Raw genomic sequence first — 19,575 nt, forward strand, 5'->3', positions numbered from 1 at the left:
CCCGCGCGGCCCCAAAACCGCCGGAATTGGCCCCAAAATCGGCGGAATTCGCCCCAAAAGCCCCGGCGGGACCCCCCCCCGGCCATGCTGAAGCCGCTGCCGCCGCCCCCCCCCCCAACCGGGCCCGGCCTCGCCCCCTCCCCACGGCGGGGGAGGGGAGGGGGAGGGGAAAGCGGCGGCGGGGGGGGGAGGGCCGGGGGGGGGCGGCAGGTGAGGGGGGAGGGGGGGTTTGGGGGGATTTGGGGGAAATTTGGGGCGTTTTGGGGGAATTTGGGGGGATTTTAAAGGGGTTGGGGGGATTTGAGGGGTTTGGGGGGATTTGAGGGGTTTGGGTGGATTTGAGGGGGTTTGAGGGGTTTGGGGGGGCTTGATGGGGTTTGGGGGAAATTTGGGGGGATTTGAGGAGAATTGAGGAAATTTGAGGGAGATTTGAGGTGTTTTGGGGGGATTTGAGGAGATTTGAGTGGTTTGGGGGGATTTGGGGGAAATTTGGGGAGTTTTGGGGGAATTTGGGGGGATTTTAAAGGGGTTGGGGGGATTTGGGTGGATTTGAGGGGGTTTTGGGGGGATTTGATGAGATTTGAGGGGTTTGGGCGGATTTGAGGTGGTTTTGGGGGAATTTAAGGGTTTTGGGGGCATTTGAGGAGATTTGAGAGGTTTGGGCGGATTTGAGGGGGTTTGGGGGGGTTTTGGGGGGATTTGGGGAGATTTGAGGGGATTTGGGGGAAATTTGAGGAGTTTTGAGGGTTTTGGGGGGATTTGAGGGAGTTTTGGGGGGATTTGAGGAGATTTGAGGGGTTTGGGGGGGATTTGAGGGGTTTTGGGGGAATTTGAGGGGATTTAAGGAGAATTTGGGGGGATTTTGGGGTTCATTAGAGGGATTTGTGTTAATTAATGGCACTTCTGGGTTTAATGGGATTTTGGGAGGTTTTGGGGTTAATTAAAGGGGTTTTGGGGCTCCTGGCCCACCCTAAATTTGGGATTTTCCCCTTTTAACTCCCCTTTGCCCAATTCTCTGCAGGTCCCTCCCAGCGGGAAAATCCCTGGTAAGAAACCCCCAAAAAAACCCAAAAATTCCCAAAAAAAACCCCCAAAGACTCTCCACAAACCCCCAAAAACTTCCCAAAAATCTCACAAAAAATCTCACCCAAAAAACTTCAGAATTCCCACTAAAAACATCCAAAAATCTTCTGGGAAATAAACTACAAAAACTCCCAAAAATTCACCAAAATATCTCTAAAAAAACCCCTCAAAAACCTGTCCCAAAATCCCCCCAAAAAGCCAAAAAAAACCCCAAAAACAAACCCTCAAAATTCTCCAGAGAAAAAGCCCAAAATCCCACCCTAAAAATTCAAAAATTCCCAAAAAAAAAAGCCCCAAAAACCTCCAAAATCTCCCAAAAATAAATTACAAAAAAAAAATCTCCAAATTTTTCAAAAAAACCTTAAAAAAATCCAAAAATTCCTGAAAATTTTCCCCAAAAACCTGAAAATCGCCTCTAAAAAAAGCCTCAAAAAACCCCAAATGCCCAAAAAACCCCAAAAATGCCCAAAATGCCCCAAAGTGCCCCAAAAACCCCACAGGTGTTCGAGGGCGTCTACGGCAACTCCCGGATGCTGCACGTGCTGACGGCCGGCGTGGTGAGAGGGAAATTTTGGGGATTTTGGGGCATTTTGGGGCATTTTGGGGAATTTGGGGAATTTTGGGGGGAATTTTAGGGGAATTTTGGGGGGTCTGGGGGAAGCAAATGGGGATTTTGGGGGATTTTGGGGAATTTGGGGGGTTTGGGGGGAATTTTAGGGGAATTTTGGGGGGTCTGGGGGAGGTAAATGGGGATTTTGGGGGATTTTGGGGGGATTTTGGGATTTTTGGGGGGATTTTTGGGGATTTTAGGGGGATTTGGGGGATTTTAGGGGGATTTTGGGGGATTTTAGGGGGATTTGGGGGATTTTAAGGGGAATTTGGGGATTTTTGGGGGGATTTTTGTGATTTTGGGGAATTTTGGGGGTGTTGGGGGGAATTTTAGGGGAATTTTGGGGGTCTGGGGGAGGTAAATGGGGATTTTGGGGGATTTTGGGGGATTTGGGGGATTTTGGGGAATTTTGGGGGAATTTTAGGGGAATTTTTGGGGGTCTGGGGGAGGTAAATGGGGATTTTGGGGGGATTTTGTGATTTTGGGGAATTTTGGGGGTGTTGGGAGGAATTTTAGGGAAATTTTGGGGGGTCTGGGGGAGGTAAATGGGGATTTTGGGGGATTTTGGGGGATTTTTGTGATTTTGGGGGATTTTTGGGGGTATTTTTGTGATTTTGGCGGAATTTTGGGGGGCCTGGGGGAGGTAAATGGGGATTTTGGGGGATTTTGGGATTTTTGGGGGGATTTTTGCGATTTTGAGGAATTTGGGGGGATTTTGGAGGGATTTTAGGGGGATTTTTGTGATTTTGGGGAATTTTGGGGGGCCTGGGGGAGGTAAATGGGGATTTTGGGTGGATTTTGGGGGATTTTGGGGGGATTTTGGGGGGATTTTTGCGATTTTGGGGAATTTGGGGGGATTTTGGGGAATTTTGGGGGATTTTAGGGGGTTTTGGGGAAATTTGAGGGAATTTCAGGGGATTTTGGGGATTTTTTGGGGGGAAATTTGGGGGATATTGGGGGCCCTGAGGTCACTCAGTGGTCACTCAGTGGTCACTCAGGGGTCACTCAGGGTCACTCAGTGACCAGTGGTCACTCTCTGGTCACTCAGGGTCACTCAGGAGTGGTCAGTGGCCATTGGTCACTCAGTGGTCACTCAGTGGTCACTCACAGTCACTCAGTGGTCACTCAGGGTCACTCAGGGGTCACTCAGGAGTGGTCAGTGGCCATTGGTCACTCACTGGTCACTCAGGGTCACACAGGGGTCACTCAGGGTCACTCAGGGTCACTCAGGAGTGGTCAGTGGCCATTGGTCACTCTCTGGTCACTCAGTGGTCAGTGGTCACTCAGTGGTCACTCATTGGTCACTCAGTGGTCACTCAGTGGTCACTCAGTGGTCACTCTCTGGTCACTCAGGGGTCACTCTCTGGTCACTCAGAGGTCACTCAGGGTCACTCATTGGTCACTCATTGGTCACTCTCTGGTCACTCAGTGGTCACTCAGTGGTCAGTGGTCACTCACTGGTCACTCTCTGGTCACTCAGGGCTCCACGGCCGAGGTTCGCGTTCGCAGCGGTCGAACCTTTGAGGGAATTTTCCGGACACTCAGCGCCAAGGTGGGTCCCAATTAACGCTAATTAATGCTAATTAATATGCTAATCAATATGCTAATTCATGCTAATTAGCACTTGGTAACACTCGAACTCAGATTTTCTAATTTCCCGCCCATTTTTACCATTTTAAACCTATTTTTTACCATTTTTGAATCATTTTTTAACGTTTCTCTCAGTTCTCACCCAGTTTTGCCCTTTTCCAACTCTTTTCCCATTTTTTCCTCACTTTCCCCTTTTTTCCCTTTTTTTCCCTTTTTTCCCTTTTTTCCCTTTGTTTCTCATTTTTCTCCCTTTTTCTACCATTTTCTCACCCTTTTTTCCCATTTTTCCTCATCTCTATCCCATTTTTCACCCATTTCTCACTTCCCCCCCATTTTTCCCATTTTTCTCACTTTTATCCCGTTCTTTACCATTTTCTCACAATTTTTTACCATTCTCTTAGTTTTCCCTATTTTAATCACTTCTGTCCTGTTTTTAACATTTTCTCACCCTTTTTCCCCATTTTTTACCCTTTTCTCACCATTTTTTTCTCATTTTTCCCCATTTTTTCCCTTTTCTCACCATTTTTTTCTCATTTTTCCCCCATTTTTCACCTTTTCTCACAATTTTTCTCATTTTTCCCCAATTTTTCCCCTTTTCTCACCTTTTTCCCATTTCTGTCCTATTTTTTACCATTTCTTTCCCCATTTCTCACTCTTGTCTCACTGTTTTTCTCGTTTTTCCCCATTTTATCCCCTTTTCTCACCTTTTTTCCCATTTCCATCATTTTTTCCCCTTTTCTCACAATTTTTCTCGTTTTTCCCCATTTTTTCCCCTTTCCTCACAATTTTTCTCATTTTTTCCCATTTTTTCCCCATTTTTCCCCCATTTTTTCCCCTTTTCCCCCCATTTTTCCCCATTCCCCCATTTTCCCCATCTCCACCCTCTATTTCACCATTCCCCCCCCATTATTTCCCCATTTCTCACCATTTTACTCATTTTTCCCCCATTTTTTCCCCTTTTCTCACCCTTTCCTCACCATTTTTCTCATTTTTTCCCCATTTTTCCCCATTTTTCCCCCTTTTCTCACCTTTTTCCCATTCCCCCATTTCCCCCATCTCTCCCCTCTATTTCCTCATTCCTTCCCCATTTTTTCCCCTTTTCTCACCATTTTTTCCCAATTTTCCCCTTTTTCCCCATTTCTCACCCTTTCCTCACCATTTTTCTCATTTTTTCCCCATTTTTTCCCCCGTTTTTCCCCTTTTCTCCCCTTTTTCCCCATTCCCCCATTTTTTCCCATCACTACCCTATATTTTGCCATTTTCCCCCCTTTTCTCACCTTTTTCCCATTTCCTCCGTTTTTTCCCAGCACTATCCTATATTTTACCATTTTTTCCCCATTTTTTCCCCTTTTCTCACCATTTTTCTCGTTTTTCCCCCATTTTTTACCCATTTTCCCCCATTTTTCCCCATTTTTTCCCCATTTTTTCCCCATTTTTTCCCCATTTTTCCCCCTTTTCTCACCTTTTCCCCATTCCCCCATTTTTCCCCATCTCCACCCTCTATTTCACCATTTTTCCCCCATTATTTCCCCTTTTCTCACCATTTTTTCTTTTTTTCCCCATTTCTCACTCCTCACAATTTATCTCATTTTTTCCCCATTTTTTCCCCATTTTTTCCCCTTTTCTCCCCTTTTTTCCCGTTTCCCCCATTTTTCCCCATCACTACCCTATATTTCACCATTTTTCCCCTTTTCTCACCATTTTTTCCCAATTTTTCCCTTTTTCCCCCCAGTTCGAGTTGGCCCTGGACGCCGTCCACCGACGCCCCGCCCCCTCCATTGGCCACGCCCCCTCCATTGGCCACGCCCCCTCCTCAAGCCACGCCCCCTCCACAAGCCACGCCCCCTCAGGCAACGCCTCCTCCTCTGGCCACGCCCCCTCCCCAAACCACGCCCCCTCTTTAAGCCACGCCCCCTCTTCAAGCCCCGCCCCCTCTTTAAGCCACGCCCCCTCCTCAGGCCCCGCCCCCTCACAAAGCCACGCCCCCTTTTCCGCCCCCGCCCCTCCCCCCCCGCCGCCCCTCCCCCCGCGGCGCGAGGACATCGTGGACACGATGGTGTTCCGGCCACTGGACATCGTGGTGCTGACCCTGCGTGACCTCGACATGGCCTCCGCCTCACGGGGTCAGTTTGGGGTGAATTCCCGCGATTTTGGGTCATTTTGGGCGAAATTCCTCATTTTGGGTGAAATTCCCGCGATTTCGGGTCATTTTGGGCCGTTTTGGGGCGTTTTTCCGGCCACTGGACATCGTGGTGCTGACCCTGCGTGACCTCGACATGGCCTTTACGTCCCGCGGTCAGTTTGGGTGAAATTCCCGCGATTTTGGGTCATTTTGGGTGAAATTCCCAATTTTGGGTGAAATTCCCCCAATTTCGGGTCATTTTGGGTCATTTTGGGGCGGTGTTCCGGCCACTGGACATCGTGGTGCTGACCCTGCGTGACCTGGACATGGCCTCCGCCTCCCGCGGTCAGTTTGGGGCGAATTCCCGCGATTTTGGGTCATTTTGGGCGAAATTCCCCGTTTTGGGTGAAATTCCCCCGATTTTGGGTAATTTTGGGGCGTTTTTCTGGCCACTGGACATCGTGGTGCTGACCCTGCGTGACCTCGACATGGCCTCCGCCTCACGGGGTCAGTTTGGGTGAAATTCCTGCGATTTTGGGTCATTTTGGGCGAAATTCCCCGTTTTGGGTGAAATTCCCCCAATTTTGGGCCGTTTTGGGGCGTTTTTCCGGCCACTGGACATCGTGGTGCTGACCCTGCGTGACCTGGACATGGCCTCCGCCTCACGGGGTCAGTTTGGGGCGAATTCCCGCGATTTTGGGTCACTTTGGGCGAAATTCCCCCATTTTGGTTGAAATTCCCCCGATTTGGGTCAAAATTCCCCCGATTTTGGGCGAAATTCCCCCGATTTTGGGTCACTTTGGGCGAAATTCCCCATTTTGGGTGAAATTCCCCCGATTTTGGGTCACTTTGGGTGAAATTCCCTGTTTTGGGTGAAATTCCCCCGATTTTGGGTCACTTTGGGTGAAATTCCTCATTTTGGGTGAAATTCCCCCAATTTTGGGTCATTTTGGGGCGGTGTTCCGGCCACTGGACATCGTGGTGCTGACCCTGCGCGACCTCGACATAGCCTCCGCCTCCCGCGGTCAGTTTGGGGCAAATTCCTGCGATTTTGGGTCATTTTGGGTGAAATTCCCCGATTTGGGTGAAATTCCCCCGATTTTGGGTCACTTTGGGCAAAATTCCCCATTTTGGGTGAAATTCCCCCGATTTTGGGTCGTTTTGGGTTGAATTCCAGGGATTTTGGGGCTTTTTTCTCTGAATTTTGGGGCATTTTTCTCTGAATTTTGGGGCGTTTTTTTGCTGAATTTTGGGGCTTTTTTCTCTGAATTTTAGGGCTTTTTTCTCTTAGTTTTTGGGGGTTTTTCTCTGAATTTTTGGGGGTTTTTCTCTGAATTTTTGGGGGTTTTTCTCTGAATTTTGGGGCATTTTTTGCTGAATTTTGGGGCTTTTTTCTCTGAATTTTTGGGCAGTTTTTCTCTTAATTTTTGGGGGTTTTTCTCTGAATTTTGGGGCATTTTTTTCTGAATTTTGTGGAATTTTCTCTGAAATTTTGGGGGTTTTTCTCTGAATTTTGGGGCATTTTTTGCTGAATTTTGGGGCTTTTTTCTCTTAATTTTTGGGGTTTTTTTCTCTGAATTTTGGGGCTTTTCTCACTGACTTTTTGGGCGGTTTTTTGCTGAATTTTGGGGTGGTTTTTTTGCTGAATTTTGGGGCTTTTTTCTCTGAATTTTGGTGCATTTTTCTCTGAATTTTTTTGCGTTTTTCTCTGAATTTTTGGGGGTTTTTCTCTGATTTTTTTTTTGCGGTTTTTGCTGAATTTTGGGGCATTTTTTTCTGAATTGTGTGGAATTTTTCTCTGAATTTTGGGGCATTTTTTGCTGAATTTTTGGGCAATTTTTCTCTGAATTTTGGGGCATTTTTTGCTGAAATTTGCGGATTTTTTCTCTGAATTTTGGTGCGTTTTTTGCTGAAATTTGCAGAATTTTTCTCTGAATTTTGGGGGATTTTCTCTGAATTTTTGGGCATTTTTTTGCTGAATTTTGGTGCGTTTTTTTCTGAATTTCGCGTAATTTTTCTCCGAATTTCCCAAAATCCCGGGATTTTGCCCCATTCCAGACAAGTTCACGGACGCGGCGATCGCCGGGAGCCGGCGGCTGAACGGGGCCCGGCGGGAGAAGGTTCTGGAACGGTGGGACGGCGGCGACGGCAGCGACGACTACGAGCTGGACGCCGACCTGGTACCGAAATCCCCCGAATTCACCCCAAAATCACCCCAAAATACCCCAAAATACCCCAAATCACCCCCAAATAACACAAAATCACCCCAAAATCACCCGAATTCACCCCAAAATCACCCCAAAATCGCCCGAAATCACCCCAAAATCACCCAAATATACCTGAAATCACCCCAAAATCGCCTGAAATCACCCCAAAATCACCCCAAATATGCCTGAAATTACCCAAAATCACCCCAAATACCCCAAAATCCACCTGAAATCACCCCAAATACACCAAAATCACCCAAAATACAGAATTACCCAAAATATACCCGAAATTACCCCAAATACCCCAAAATACCCCAAAATCGCCCAAAATCACCCCAAATCACCCAAATATACCTGAAATCACCCCAAAATCGCCCGAAATCACCCCAAAATCACCCCAAATACCCCAAAATACACCAAAATCGCCCGAAATCACCCCAAAATCACCCAAAATACCCCCAAATCCACCTGAAATATACCCTAATACCCCTAAATCACCCAGAATTACCCAAAATACCCCAAAACCCACCTGAAATCACCCCAAATAACCCTAAATTACCCCAAATACACCCGAAATGACCCCAAAATCACCCAAAATACCCTAAAATCCACTGAAATATACCCAAATTTCCCCAAAATGACACAAAATACACCCAGAATTACCCAAAATAACACAAAATTACCCCAAAATCACCCAAATTAGCCTGAAATTACCCAAATTCACCCCAAATACTCCTAAATCACCCCAAATCCACCCAGAATTACCCCAAATATACCTGAAATTACCCAAAATCACCCCAAATACCCCAAAATGGACCCAAAATCACCCAAAATATGCCTGAAATTACCCAAAATCACCCCAAATACCCCAAAATCCCCCCAAATTCCCCAAAATCTTCCAAATTTCCCCAATTTACCCAAATTCCCCAAATTTCCCCAAATTGCCCCAAATTGCCCCAAATTTACCCAAATTTACCCAAATCCCCCCCAAAATCCCCCCAAATCCCCCCAAATCTCCCCAAATTTTCCCAAATCCCCCCCAGAATTCTCCCCCAAATCCCCCCAAATCTTCCAAATTTACCCAAATTTACCCAAATTCCCCAAAATCTTCCAAATTTCTCCAAATTTCCCCAAATTTACCCAAATCCCCCCCAGAATTCCCCACAAAATCCCCCCAATTTCCCCAAATTTCCCCAAAATTCCCCCAAAATCTTCCAAATTCCCCCAAATTCCCCGAATTTACCCAAAATCCCCCCAAATTTACCCAAAATCCCCCGAATTTCCCCCAAATCGCAGTCCAACGGGTGGGACCCGGCGGAGATGTTCCGTTTCAACGAGGAGAATTACGGAGTGAGGAGCACCTACGACTCCAGCCTGGCCGCCTACACGTGCGTTTTGGGGCAAAATCACAGGATTTTGGGACATTTTGGGATGTTTTGGCGTTTTTTGGGGTTTTTTGGGGTTTTTTGGGGTTTTTTTGGCGTTTTTTTGTGGTTTTTTTTGAGGTTTTTTTTGGGTTTTTCAGGTTGTTTTTTAAAAGATTTTTGTCATCAGTCTGGCCGCCTACACGTGCGTTTTGGGGCGAAATCCCGCGATTTTGGGGCTTTTTGGGAATTTTGGGGCATTTTTTGGGGTTTTTTGGGTTTTTTTGGGGTTTTTTTTGGGGTTTTTTTTGTGTTTTTTTTTCAGATTTTACAGGCTGTTTTTTAAAAGATTTTTGTCATCAGCCTGGCCGTCTACACGTGCGTTTTGGGGCGAAATCACGCGATTTTGGGGCTTTTGGGAATTTTGGGGCATTTTTTGGGTTTTTTTGGGTTTTTTGGGGGTTTTTTGGGGGTTTTTTTGGGTTTTTTTTTTATTTTTTTTTAGGTTTTTCAGGCTGATTTTTAAAAGATTTTTGTCATCAGCCTGGCTGCCTACACGTGCGTTTTGGGGCAAAATCACGCGATTTTGGGGCTTTCTGGGAATTTTTGGGGTTTTTTTGGGGTTTTTTGGGGTTTTTTGGGGTTTTTTTTGGATTTTTTTTTTGTTTTTTGGCCATTTTTCTGAGGATTTATTTTTGGGTTTTCTACGTACATCAACGTGGTTTTCTACACGTGGGTCTGATTTTGGGGTGAATTCAGGGGAATTTGGGCATTTTGGGTTTTTAGGGATTTTTTTAGGGTTTATTTTGGGGTTTTTTTAGGGGTTTTTTTGAGTTTTTTTTTAGGTTTTTCAGGCTGTATTTTAAAAGATTTTTGTCATCAGCCTGGCCACCTACACGTGCGTTTTGGGGCGAAATCACGGGATTTTGGGGCTTTTGGGCATTTTGGGGCGTTTTTGGCGTTTTTTGGGGTTTTTTTGGAGTTTTTTCGGGGTTTTTTTGGGGGTTTTTTTTAGGTTTTTCAGGCTGTTTTTTAAAAGATTTTTGTCACCAGCCTGGCCGCCTACACGTGTGTTTTGGGGCAAAATCCCGCGATTTTGGGGCTTTTTGGGTTTTTTTGGCATTTTTTGGGGTTTTTGGGGGGGTTTTTTGGGGGTTTTTTTGGGGGTTTTTTTTGATTTTTTTTGGGGTTTTCTGGCCATTTTTCTGAGGATTTTTTTTTTGGGTTTTCTACATACATCAACGTGGTTTTCTACACGTGGGTCTGATTTTGGGGTGAATTCAGGGGAATTTGGGCATTTTGGGTTTTTAGGGTATTTTTTAGGGTTATTTTGGGGTTTTTTGGGGGTTTTTTTGGGGTTTTTTTGGGAGGTTTTGAAGGGTATTTTTGGGTTTCTTTAGGGGAGGTTTTTTTAGGGTTTTTTTAGGGAGTTTTTTTGGGTTTATTTGGGAGGTTTTTGGGGTTTTTATGGGTTTCTTTTGGGGAGGTTTTTTGGGGGTTTTTTTGGGAAGTTTTTTTGGGGTTTTTTGAGGGTTTTTTGGGTTTTTTTGGGAGGATTTGTTGGGTATTTTTGGGTTTTTTTCGGGGAGGTTTTTTTGGGGTTTTTTTGGGTTTTTTTTAGGGAGTTTTTTTGGGCTTTTTTGGGGTTTTTATGGGTTTCTTTTGAGAAGGTTTTTTGGGTTTTTTTGAGGTTTTTTTGGGGGTTTTTTGGGGAATTTTTTGGGGTTTTTTTGGGAGGTTTTGTAGGGTATTTTTGGGTTTATTTTGGGGAGGTTTTTTGGGGTTTTTAGAGGTTCTTTTGGGGTTTTTTTTGGGGAGTTTTTTTGGGTTTTTTTAGGGGGGTTTTTGGGGTTTTTATGGGTTTCTTTTGGGCAGGTTTTTTTTGGTTTTTTGAGGGTTTTTTTTGGGTTTATTTGGGAGGTTTTTGGGGTTTTTATGGGTTTCTTTTGGGGAGATTTTTTTGGGTGTTTTGAGGGGTTTTTTTGGGTTTTTTTGAGGAGTTTTTTGGGGAGTTTTTTTGGGAGGTTTTATAGGGTATTTTTCGTTTCTTTTGTGGAGGTTTTTTGGGGTTTTTGGGGGGGTTTTTTTGGGGGTTTTTTGGGGTTTTTTGGGAGGTTTTGTAGGGTATTTTTGGTTTTCTTTTGGGGAGGTTTTTTTAGGGTTTTTTTAGGGAGTTTTTTTGGGTTTATTTGGGAGGTTTTTGGGATTTTTATGGGTTTCTTTTGGGGAGGTTTTTTGGGGTTTTTTTGGGGCTTTTTTGGGGAGAATTTTTAGGGTTTTTTGGGAGGTTTTGTAGGGTATTTTTGGGTTTCTTTTGGGGAGGTTTTTTGGGGTTTTTTTGAGGTTTTTTTGGGTTTCTTTGGGCCGTTTCTTGGCGGATTTTTTCGGGGTTTTTTGCAGGTTTTCAGGGCTGATTTTTGGGTTAATTTCCGGCGTTTTTGGTCCATTCCAGGGTGCCCCTGGCCCGGCAGGACAGCGCCTCCCGGGGCTCGTTTTGGGGCGTTTTTTGGCTGATTTTTTGGCCGATTTTTTGGGGTTTTTTGGGGTTTTTTTTGGGCATTTTTGGGCCGATTTTTTCGGGGTTTTTTGGAGGATTTCGGGGCCGATTTTTGGGTTAATTTCAGCTGTTTTTGGTCGTTCCAGGGTGCCCCTGGCCCGGCAGGACAGCGCCTCGTGGCGGCAGCGGCTGGCGCGGGCGGGGCTCGTTTTGGGGCATTTTTGGGGTTTTTCTTGGCGGATTTTGGGAGTTTTTTGGGGATTTTTTGGCGGATTTTTTCGGGGTTTTTTGTAGGATTTCGGGGCTGATTTTTGGGTTAATTTCAGGAGTTTTCGGTCCATTCCAGGGTGCCCCTGGCCTGGCAGGACAGCGCCTCCCGGGGCTCGTTTTGGGGCATTTTTTGGCCGATTTTTTGGGGTTTTTTTGGGGATTTTTTGGCCGATTTTTTGGGGGTTTTTTGGAGGATTTCGGGGCTGATTTTTGGGTTAATTTCCGGTGTTTTTGGTCCGTTCCAGGGTGCCCCTGGCCCGCCAGGACAGCGCCTCGTGGCGGCAGCGGCTGGCGCGGGCGGGGCTCGTTTTGGGGAATTTTTGGGGCATTTTTTGGCCGATTTTTTCGGGGTTTTTTGGAGGATTTCGGGGCAGATTTTTGGGTTAATTTAAGCTGTTTTTGGTCCATTCCAGGGTACCGTTAGCCCGGCAGGACAGCGCCTCCCGGGGCTCGTTTTGGGGCATTTTTTGGCCGATTTTTTAGGGGTTTTTTTTGGGATTTTTTGGAGGATTTCGGGGCTGATTTTTGGGTTAATTTCCGGCGTTTTTGGTCCATTTCAGGGTACCCTTAGCCCGCCAGGACAGCGCCTTGTGGCGGCAGCGGCTGGCGCGGGCGGGGCTCGTTTTGGGGCATTTTTGGGCCGTTTCTCAGCGGATTTTTTCGGGGTTTTTTGGAGGATTTCGGGGCTGATTTTTGGGTTAATTTCCGGCGTTTTTGGTCCATTCCAGGGTGCCCCTGGCCCGGCAGGACAGCGCCTCGTGGCGGCAGCGGCTGGCGCGCGCGGCGGCGCTGGCGCGGGAGATCGAGGCCTGTCCCGCCCATCGCCTGCGGGCGGCGCTGGAGGACGAGGAGGGGGAGGGGGGGCGGGGCCTGGCACAAGCCACGCCCCCCGCGCCGGACACGCCCCCTCCGCCTCAGGCCACGCCCAGCCCAGGCCACGCCCCCTCGGATGGACCAGCAGGGGGCGCCACACACAGGTGGGGGCGGAACGGGATTGGCTGAAATCGGCCAAAATTCACCCAGAATCTACCCAAAATTCATCTGAAATTGGCCCAAAATTTGGCCCGAAATTCACCCAAAATCCACCTGAAATTGGCTCAAAATTTGGCCCAAAATTCACCCAAAATTCATCTGAAATTGGCCCAAAATTCACCCAAAATCCACCTGAAATTGGCCCGAAAATTGGCCCAAAATGTGTCCAAAATTCACCCAAAATCCACCCAAAATTCATCTGAAATTGGCCCAAAGTTCGGCCCAAAATGTGCCCAAAATCTACCTAAAATTGGCCCAAAATTCGGCCCAAAATGCACCCGAAATTCACCCAGAATCCACCCAAAATTCACCCAGAATCCCCCCAAAATTCATCTGAAATTTAATCAAAATTTGGCCCGAAATGCGCCCAAAATTCACCCAAAATTCATCTGAAATTGGCCCAAAATTCGGCCCGAAATGTGCCCGAAATTCACCCAAAATCCACCTAAAATTGACCCAAAGTTTGGTCCGAAATGTGCCCAAAATGCATCCGAAATCAACCCAGAATTTACCTGAAATTTACCCGAATTTCACCCGTAATTGACTCAAAATTTACCTGAAGTTCACCCAAAATTGACCCAAAATTGACCCAAAATTAAAACTGACCCAAAATTGACCCAAAATTCACCCCAAATTGACCCAAAATTCACCCCCAAATTGACCCAAAATTCACCCAAAATTAACTAAAATGCACCCAAATTTCAACACCAAATTAATTAAAATTCACCCAAAATTCACCAAAACTGACCCGAAAACCGCCCAAAATTCCCCCAATTCCCCCAAAATTCCCAAAATCCCCCAAATTCCCCAAAATCCCCCAAAATTCCCCAAATTCTCCCGAAATCCCCGAATCCCCCCCTGACCGGTGCCGCCCCTCCCCCGCAGGGAGAAGCCGCTGCCCCTCCCCCCCCCGCGGGGGCGGGGCCCGGGGGGGTCTCAGCGCTGCCCGCGGGGTGGGGGAGGGGCGGGGGGGCGGCCGGGGGGGGGTGGGGGAGGGGCGGCTCCAACCCCGCCCCCCCCGTCCCGCGGCTTCGCGCCCCTCCCCCACCCCGAGCCCGGACCCAACGGAGGTGAGGGGGAGGGGCGGGGGTGGGGGAGGGGATTTGTGGGGTGGGGGAGGGGATTTGGGGGGTGGGGGAGGGGATTTGGGGGGTGGGGGAGGGGATTTATGGGGGTGGGGGAGGGGATTTGGGGGTGGGGGAGGGGATTTTGGGGGTGGGGGAGGGGATTTGGGGGGTGGGGGAGGGGATTTGGGGGGTGGGGGAGGGGATTTGGGGGGTGGGGGAGGGGATTTGGGGGTGGGGGAGGGGATTTGGGGGTGGGGGAGGGGATTTATGGGGTGGGGGAGGGGTTTGGGGGTGGGGGAGGGGATTTGGGGGTGGGGGAGGGGATTTATGGGGTGGGGGAGGGGATTTGGGGGTGGGGGAGGGGTCTGCTGACCCCGCCCCTCCCCCCAGGCCCCCCCCGGATGTCGCCCAAGGCCCCCCCGCGGCCCCTTCGGGGTGGGGGGAGGGGCCCCTTCCCCCCCCGCCCCTCCCCCCGGGCGGAACCCACGGGGGTGGGGGAGGGGCCGAGCCCCCCCTCCCCCCCCAGGACCCCCAAAGAGGCTCCGCCCCTCTGCCCCTCCCCCACCCCGGAGCCGCCCGAGACCCCCCGGAAAGGTAAAGGGGGGGGGAGGGGCGGGGAGGCCCCTCCCCCCCAAAAATCCCCTCCCCCACCCCCCAAATCCCCTCCCCCATCCCCCCAAATCCCCTCCCCCACCCCCACACTGACCCCGCCCCTCCCCCACAGGAGGCGGAGCCCGACCCAGGGAGGAGCAGCGGGGGATGGGCGGGGCCGGAAAGGTGGGGGAGGGGCTAAAAAAATGGGGGAGGGGCTAAAGTGGGGGAGGGGCCAAAAACGGGGGAGGGGCCTAAAGTGGGGGAGGGGCTAAAATGGGGGAGGGGCTAAAGTGGGGGAGGGGTAAAAATGGGGGAGGGGATAAATGGGGGAGGGGCCTAAAATGGGGGAGGGGCCAAAATGGGGGAGGGGTTAAAATGGGGGAGGGGTTAAAATGGGGGAGGGGCTAAAGTGGGGGAGGGGCTAAAATTTATCTGAAATTGGCCCAAAATTCGGCCCAAAATGTTCCCGAAATTCACCCAGAATCCACCCAAAATCCACCTGAAATTGGCCCAAAATTTGGCCCAAAATGTGCCCAAAATTTACCCAAAATCCACCCGAAATTCATCTGAAATTGGCCCAAAATTTGGCCCAAAATTCACCCGGAATACACCCAAAATTCATCTGAAAGTGGCCCAAAATTTGGCCCAAAATGTGTCCAAAATTCACCCAAAATCCACCTGAAATTGGCTGAAAATTCAGTCCAAAATTGCCCAAAATTCACCCAAAATCCACCTGAAATTGGCCCAAAATTCGGCCCAAAATGCACCGAAAATTCACCCAAAATCCACCCAAAATTCACCAAAAATGGGGGAGGTGCAAAAAAGGGGGAGGGGCTAAAAATGGGGGGAGGGGCTAAAATGGGGGAGGGGTTAAAATGGGGAGGGGCCCAAAATTTATCTGAAATTGGCCCAAAATTTGGCCCAAAATATGCCCGAAATTCACCCGGAATACACCCAAAATTCATGTGAAAGTGGCCCAAAATTTGGCCCAAAATGTGTCCAAAATTCACCCCAAATCCACCTGAAATTGCCCCAAAATTCGGCCCAAAATTGCCCAAAATTCACCAAAAATGGGGGAGGGGCTAAAGTGGGGGAGGGGCTAAAGTGGGGGAGGGGCTAAAGTGGGGGAGGGGCTAAAATGGGGGAGGGGCCTGTGGGGGCGGGGCAGAGGTGGCAGATTTTGTTTTTTCCTTATTTGGTCATTTTTGGTTGTTTTTGGTCACTTTGTGCCCGTTTTGGGGTTTTTTGGGCCCTTTTGGGTTGTTTGAGGTGGTTCGGGGGGATTTTGGGTTGTTTTGGGTTGTTTTGGGTTATTTTGGTTATTTTGGGCCATTTCTGGGTAGTTTTGGGTCATTTTGGGCCGTTTTTTGCTTTTTGGTAAATTTGGACCGTACTTGGGTCATTTTGTGTGGGTTTTGGGTTATTTTAGGAAATTTTGGCCCGTTTTGGGGTCATTTTGTGCCGGTTTTGGGTCATTTTGGGTAATATTGGGCCATTTTTGGGTCATTTTGTGCCGGTTTTGGGTTGTTTTGGGTAACTTTGGGCTGTTTTGGGGTTATTTCGGGTAACTTTGGCCGTTTTGGGGTAATTTTGTGCTGGTTTTGGGTAATTTTGGGCTGGTTTTGGGTTATTTTGGGTAATTTTGGGTAATTTTGGGACAGTTTTGGGTAATTTTGTGCCGGTTTTGGGTTATTTTGGGTAATTTTGGGCCATTTTGTGCCGGTTTTGGGTTATTTTGGGTAATTTTGGGCCGTTTCTGGGTCATTTTGTGCCATTTTTGGGTTATTTTGGGTAATTTTGGGCCGGTTTTGGGACATTTTTGGCCATTTTTGGGTAATTTTGTGCCAGTTTTGGATAATTTTGGGTAATTTTGGGCTGGTCTTGGGTCATTTTGGGTAATTTTGGGTAATTTTGTGCCGGTTTTGGGTCATTTTTGGGTCATTTTGTGCCACTTTTGGGTTATTTTGGGCCGTTTTGGGTTGTTTTGTGCCAGTTTTGGGTTATTTCGGTAATTTTGGGCCGTTTTTTGATCGTTTTGTGCTGGTTTTGGGTTATTTTGGGTAATTTTGGGCTGTTTTTGGGTAATTTTGGGCCGTTTTTTGTTATTCTGGGTTATTTTGGGTAAATTTAAGCTGTTTTTGGGTAATTTTGGGCTGTTTTTGGGTCGTTTTGTGACGATTTTGGGTTATTTTGGGTAATTTCGAGCCATTTTTGGGTCATTTTGTGCCAGTTTTGGGTTATTTGGGGTAATTTTGGGCCGGTTTTGTGTTATTTTGGGCCATTTTTGGGTCATTTTGTGCCACTTTTGGGTCATTTTGGGTCATTTTGTGCCACTTTTGGATAATTTTGGGTAATTTCGGGCTGGTTTTGGGTAATTTTGGGCTGTTTTGGGCTGTTTTGGGGTCGTTTTTGGTCAGTTTTGGGTGATTTTGTGCCGATTTTGGGTAATTCTGGGCCATTTTTGGGTTATTTTGGGACAGTTTTGGGTCATTTTGTGCCGGTTTTGGGTAATTTTGGGTAATCTTGGGCCATTTTTGGGTCATTTTGGGCCATTTTTGGGTCATTTTGTGCCAGTTTTGGGTAACTTTGGGTAAATTTGGGCTGTTTTTGGGTTATTTTGGGCAATTCTGGGCCATTTTTGGGTTATTTTGGGACATTTTGGGGTAATTTTGTTCCGATTTTGGGTTATTTTGGGTTATTTTGGGTCACTTTGGCCCAATTTTGCCTTTTCTCCTCTCTCTGCCCCCCCCCCCCCCCAGCTCCCCCCCGCCGCCCCCCCGGACCCGCCGCCGCCCCTCCCCCCACGCTGCCCCCCCTCCCCCCCCACCTCTGTGGGGGAGGGGCCGGGAGGGGGCGGGGCCAGCGCCGGGACCCCCCCGGGGAGCCCCCCCGGGGTGGGGGAGGGGCAGGAGGAGCCGCCGCTGCCCGAGTGAGTGGGGGAGGGGCGGGGTGGGGGAGGGGCGGGGTGGGGGAGGGGCGGGGGTGGGGGAGGGGCGGGGATAAAATTATAATTTATTAATTAATAAGGGGGCGTGGCCAAACCGCAGTGGGCGTGGCCGGGCTGGGGGGGGGTCCCGGCCCCTCCCCCACACCTGACCACGCCCCCCGCCCCTCCCCCACCCACCCAGGCAGGTGAAGAGATCGACGCTGAACCCCCACGCGAAGGAATTCAGCCCCGGACGGCCCCTGGTGAGGGGGGGAGGGGCTCCCAAAAAAGGGGGCGTGGCCTCCCAAAAAGGGGGCGTGGCCTCCCAAAAATGGGGCGTGGTCAGAATATTTAAATAACTTCTGACTCCACCCCCTTTTTATTATTTAATTTCAGGTCAAGGCCCCGCCCAGCGCCGCCCCCTCCCCCACCCCGCGCCCCTCCCCCGCCCTGGGTGGGGGTGGGGCAGGGGGAGGGGGTGGGGGAGGGGCGGGGGCGGGGCTGTTCCCGGCCCCTCCCCCCCACTACATCTCCTACATCCCCCAGCTCCACGTCGGCCCCGCCCCCGTCCAGGTGAGCCACGCCCACTTTTTTTGGGGGGGTGGGGGTGGGGGAGGGGGTTATTTGAGGTGGGGGAGGGGCTGCTCTGACCCCTCCCCCACCCCCTCAGCCCCCACAGATTTTCCCATTTCCCGTTTCCGGTTCCGCTTCTGGAAAGTTCCGCGGGGCCAAAGGTCAGTCCGGCCCCTCCCCCACCCCGCCCCTCCCCCACCCTTGGGGGTGTTTGGCCCCTCCCCCACCCAATAAACGCTGACTCGGCCGTTTTTTTATGTCACAGGGTCGCCCCTCCCCCCCCCCCCGCGGCGACCCCCACCCCCCCCCCAGCTCGGCCCCTCCCCCGCTGGTGGCCGCCCCTCCCCCACCGCCCCCTCCCCCCCCCTTCTCCTCCTTCCTGTCCTATCAGAGCTTCGGGGCGGGGGGAGGGGCGCAGGCCCCGCCCCCCATGGTGCCGCCCCTCCCCCACTACCAACAGGTACCACCCACAGGGGGGGAGGGGTCGAGGGGTGGGGGAGGGGTGGGAAAAGGGGGTGGGGGAGGGGGTTTGAGGGGGGAGGGGCAAAAAATTGAGGTGGGGGAGGGGAATGAAGGGGGTGGGGGAGGGGAAAGGGGGTGGGGGAGGGGGTTTGAGGGGGGAGGGGTTATAAAAGGGGGAGGGGCAGGAAAAGGGGGTGGGGGAGGGTTTAGGAGGTGGGGGAGGGGATTTGAGGGGGGAGGGGCAGGAAAATGGGGTGGGGGAGGGGTCAAGGGGTGGGGGAGTGGGTTTGAGGGGGGAGGGGAAGAAAAGGGGGTGGGGGAGGGGAATTGAGGGGGGAGGGGCAGGAAAATGGGATGGGGAGGGGTCAAGAGGTGGGGGAGAGGTCAAATGGTGGGGGAGGGGCCTTGAGGTGGGGGAGGGGTTTTAAGATGGAGGGTCTGGAGCAGTGGGGGAGGGGCTGAGAATTTTGTGTGGGGGAGGGGCTGAGAACGAGGGTGGGGGAGGGGCAGAGACCCCCTCAAGGTGGGGGAGGGGTCTCTGACCCCCCCTTCCCCCCCTCTGCCCCTCCCCCCAGCCCGTCTTCGCCCCGATGCTCCCGGGCAGCCCCCGGCTCCACCCCTCCCCCACCCTGGTGGGCGGGGCCGCCCCTCCCCCCTTCGCCCCTCCCCCGCCGGACCCTCCCCCGCAGCCGCTCTACGGTGAGAGACGCCCCTCCCCCACCCACCCCCATTTTGGGAGGGGGGGAGGGGAGTGAATCCCCCTCCCCCACCCCTCCCCCGCTCTGTCTGACCGCGCCCCTCCCCCACAGCCGCGGTGCACCCGCCCTTCCCCCCCCCGGGGCCGCTGCACCCCTCCCCCACCCCCGGGGGGGGCTCCACCCCCGCCCCCGCCGCACCTGCGCAGGTAAGGCCCCAAAATTTGGGGGGGTGGGGGGAGGGGCGGGATGGGGGGAGGGGCTGCCCCTCCCCCACCCATCGCTCACCCCTCCCCCCCCTCTGTTCCAGCACCAAGGAGCCGCCGCCGCCCCTCCCCCACCCGCCCCGGGGCTGTTCATTGGCGCCGCCCCTCCCCCACCCCCCTCCTCTGCCCCTCCCCCACCCCCCTCCGCCCCTCCCCCTCCCCCTTCCGGCGCCCCCTCCCCCCAAAGCGGCTTCGGCCCCACCGCCGCCCCTCCCCC

At 50.9% G+C, this 19,575-nt stretch overlaps 1 protein-coding gene across 1 annotated transcript; it reads left to right on the forward strand.

Annotated features, from left to right (window-relative positions):
- Window positions 1-91: 91 nt before the first annotated feature.
- LOC121470833 (uncharacterized) lies at window positions 92-19,563 on the forward strand (the record flags this gene model as incomplete). The annotated part of the gene is made up of 20 exons (XM_072936402.1): window positions 92-210; window positions 1,022-1,046; window positions 1,584-1,640; window positions 3,174-3,245; window positions 5,016-5,065; window positions 5,306-5,406; window positions 7,464-7,585; window positions 8,909-9,000; window positions 12,472-12,720; window positions 13,661-13,845; window positions 14,233-14,436; window positions 14,567-14,619; window positions 17,196-17,365; window positions 17,565-17,625; window positions 17,759-17,935; window positions 18,033-18,096; window positions 18,201-18,395; window positions 18,973-19,096; window positions 19,207-19,301; window positions 19,403-19,563. Coding segments are annotated over 20 exons (2,376 nt in total), but the record flags the coding sequence as incomplete, so codon positions are not given.
- Between the last annotated feature and the right edge of the window lie 12 nt (window positions 19,564-19,575).

The sequence above is a fragment of the Taeniopygia guttata genome, chromosome 16, assembly GCF_048771995.1.
Source record: "Taeniopygia guttata chromosome 16, bTaeGut7.mat, whole genome shotgun sequence".
NCBI classification, from domain to species: domain Eukaryota; kingdom Metazoa; phylum Chordata; class Aves; order Passeriformes; family Estrildidae; genus Taeniopygia; species Taeniopygia guttata.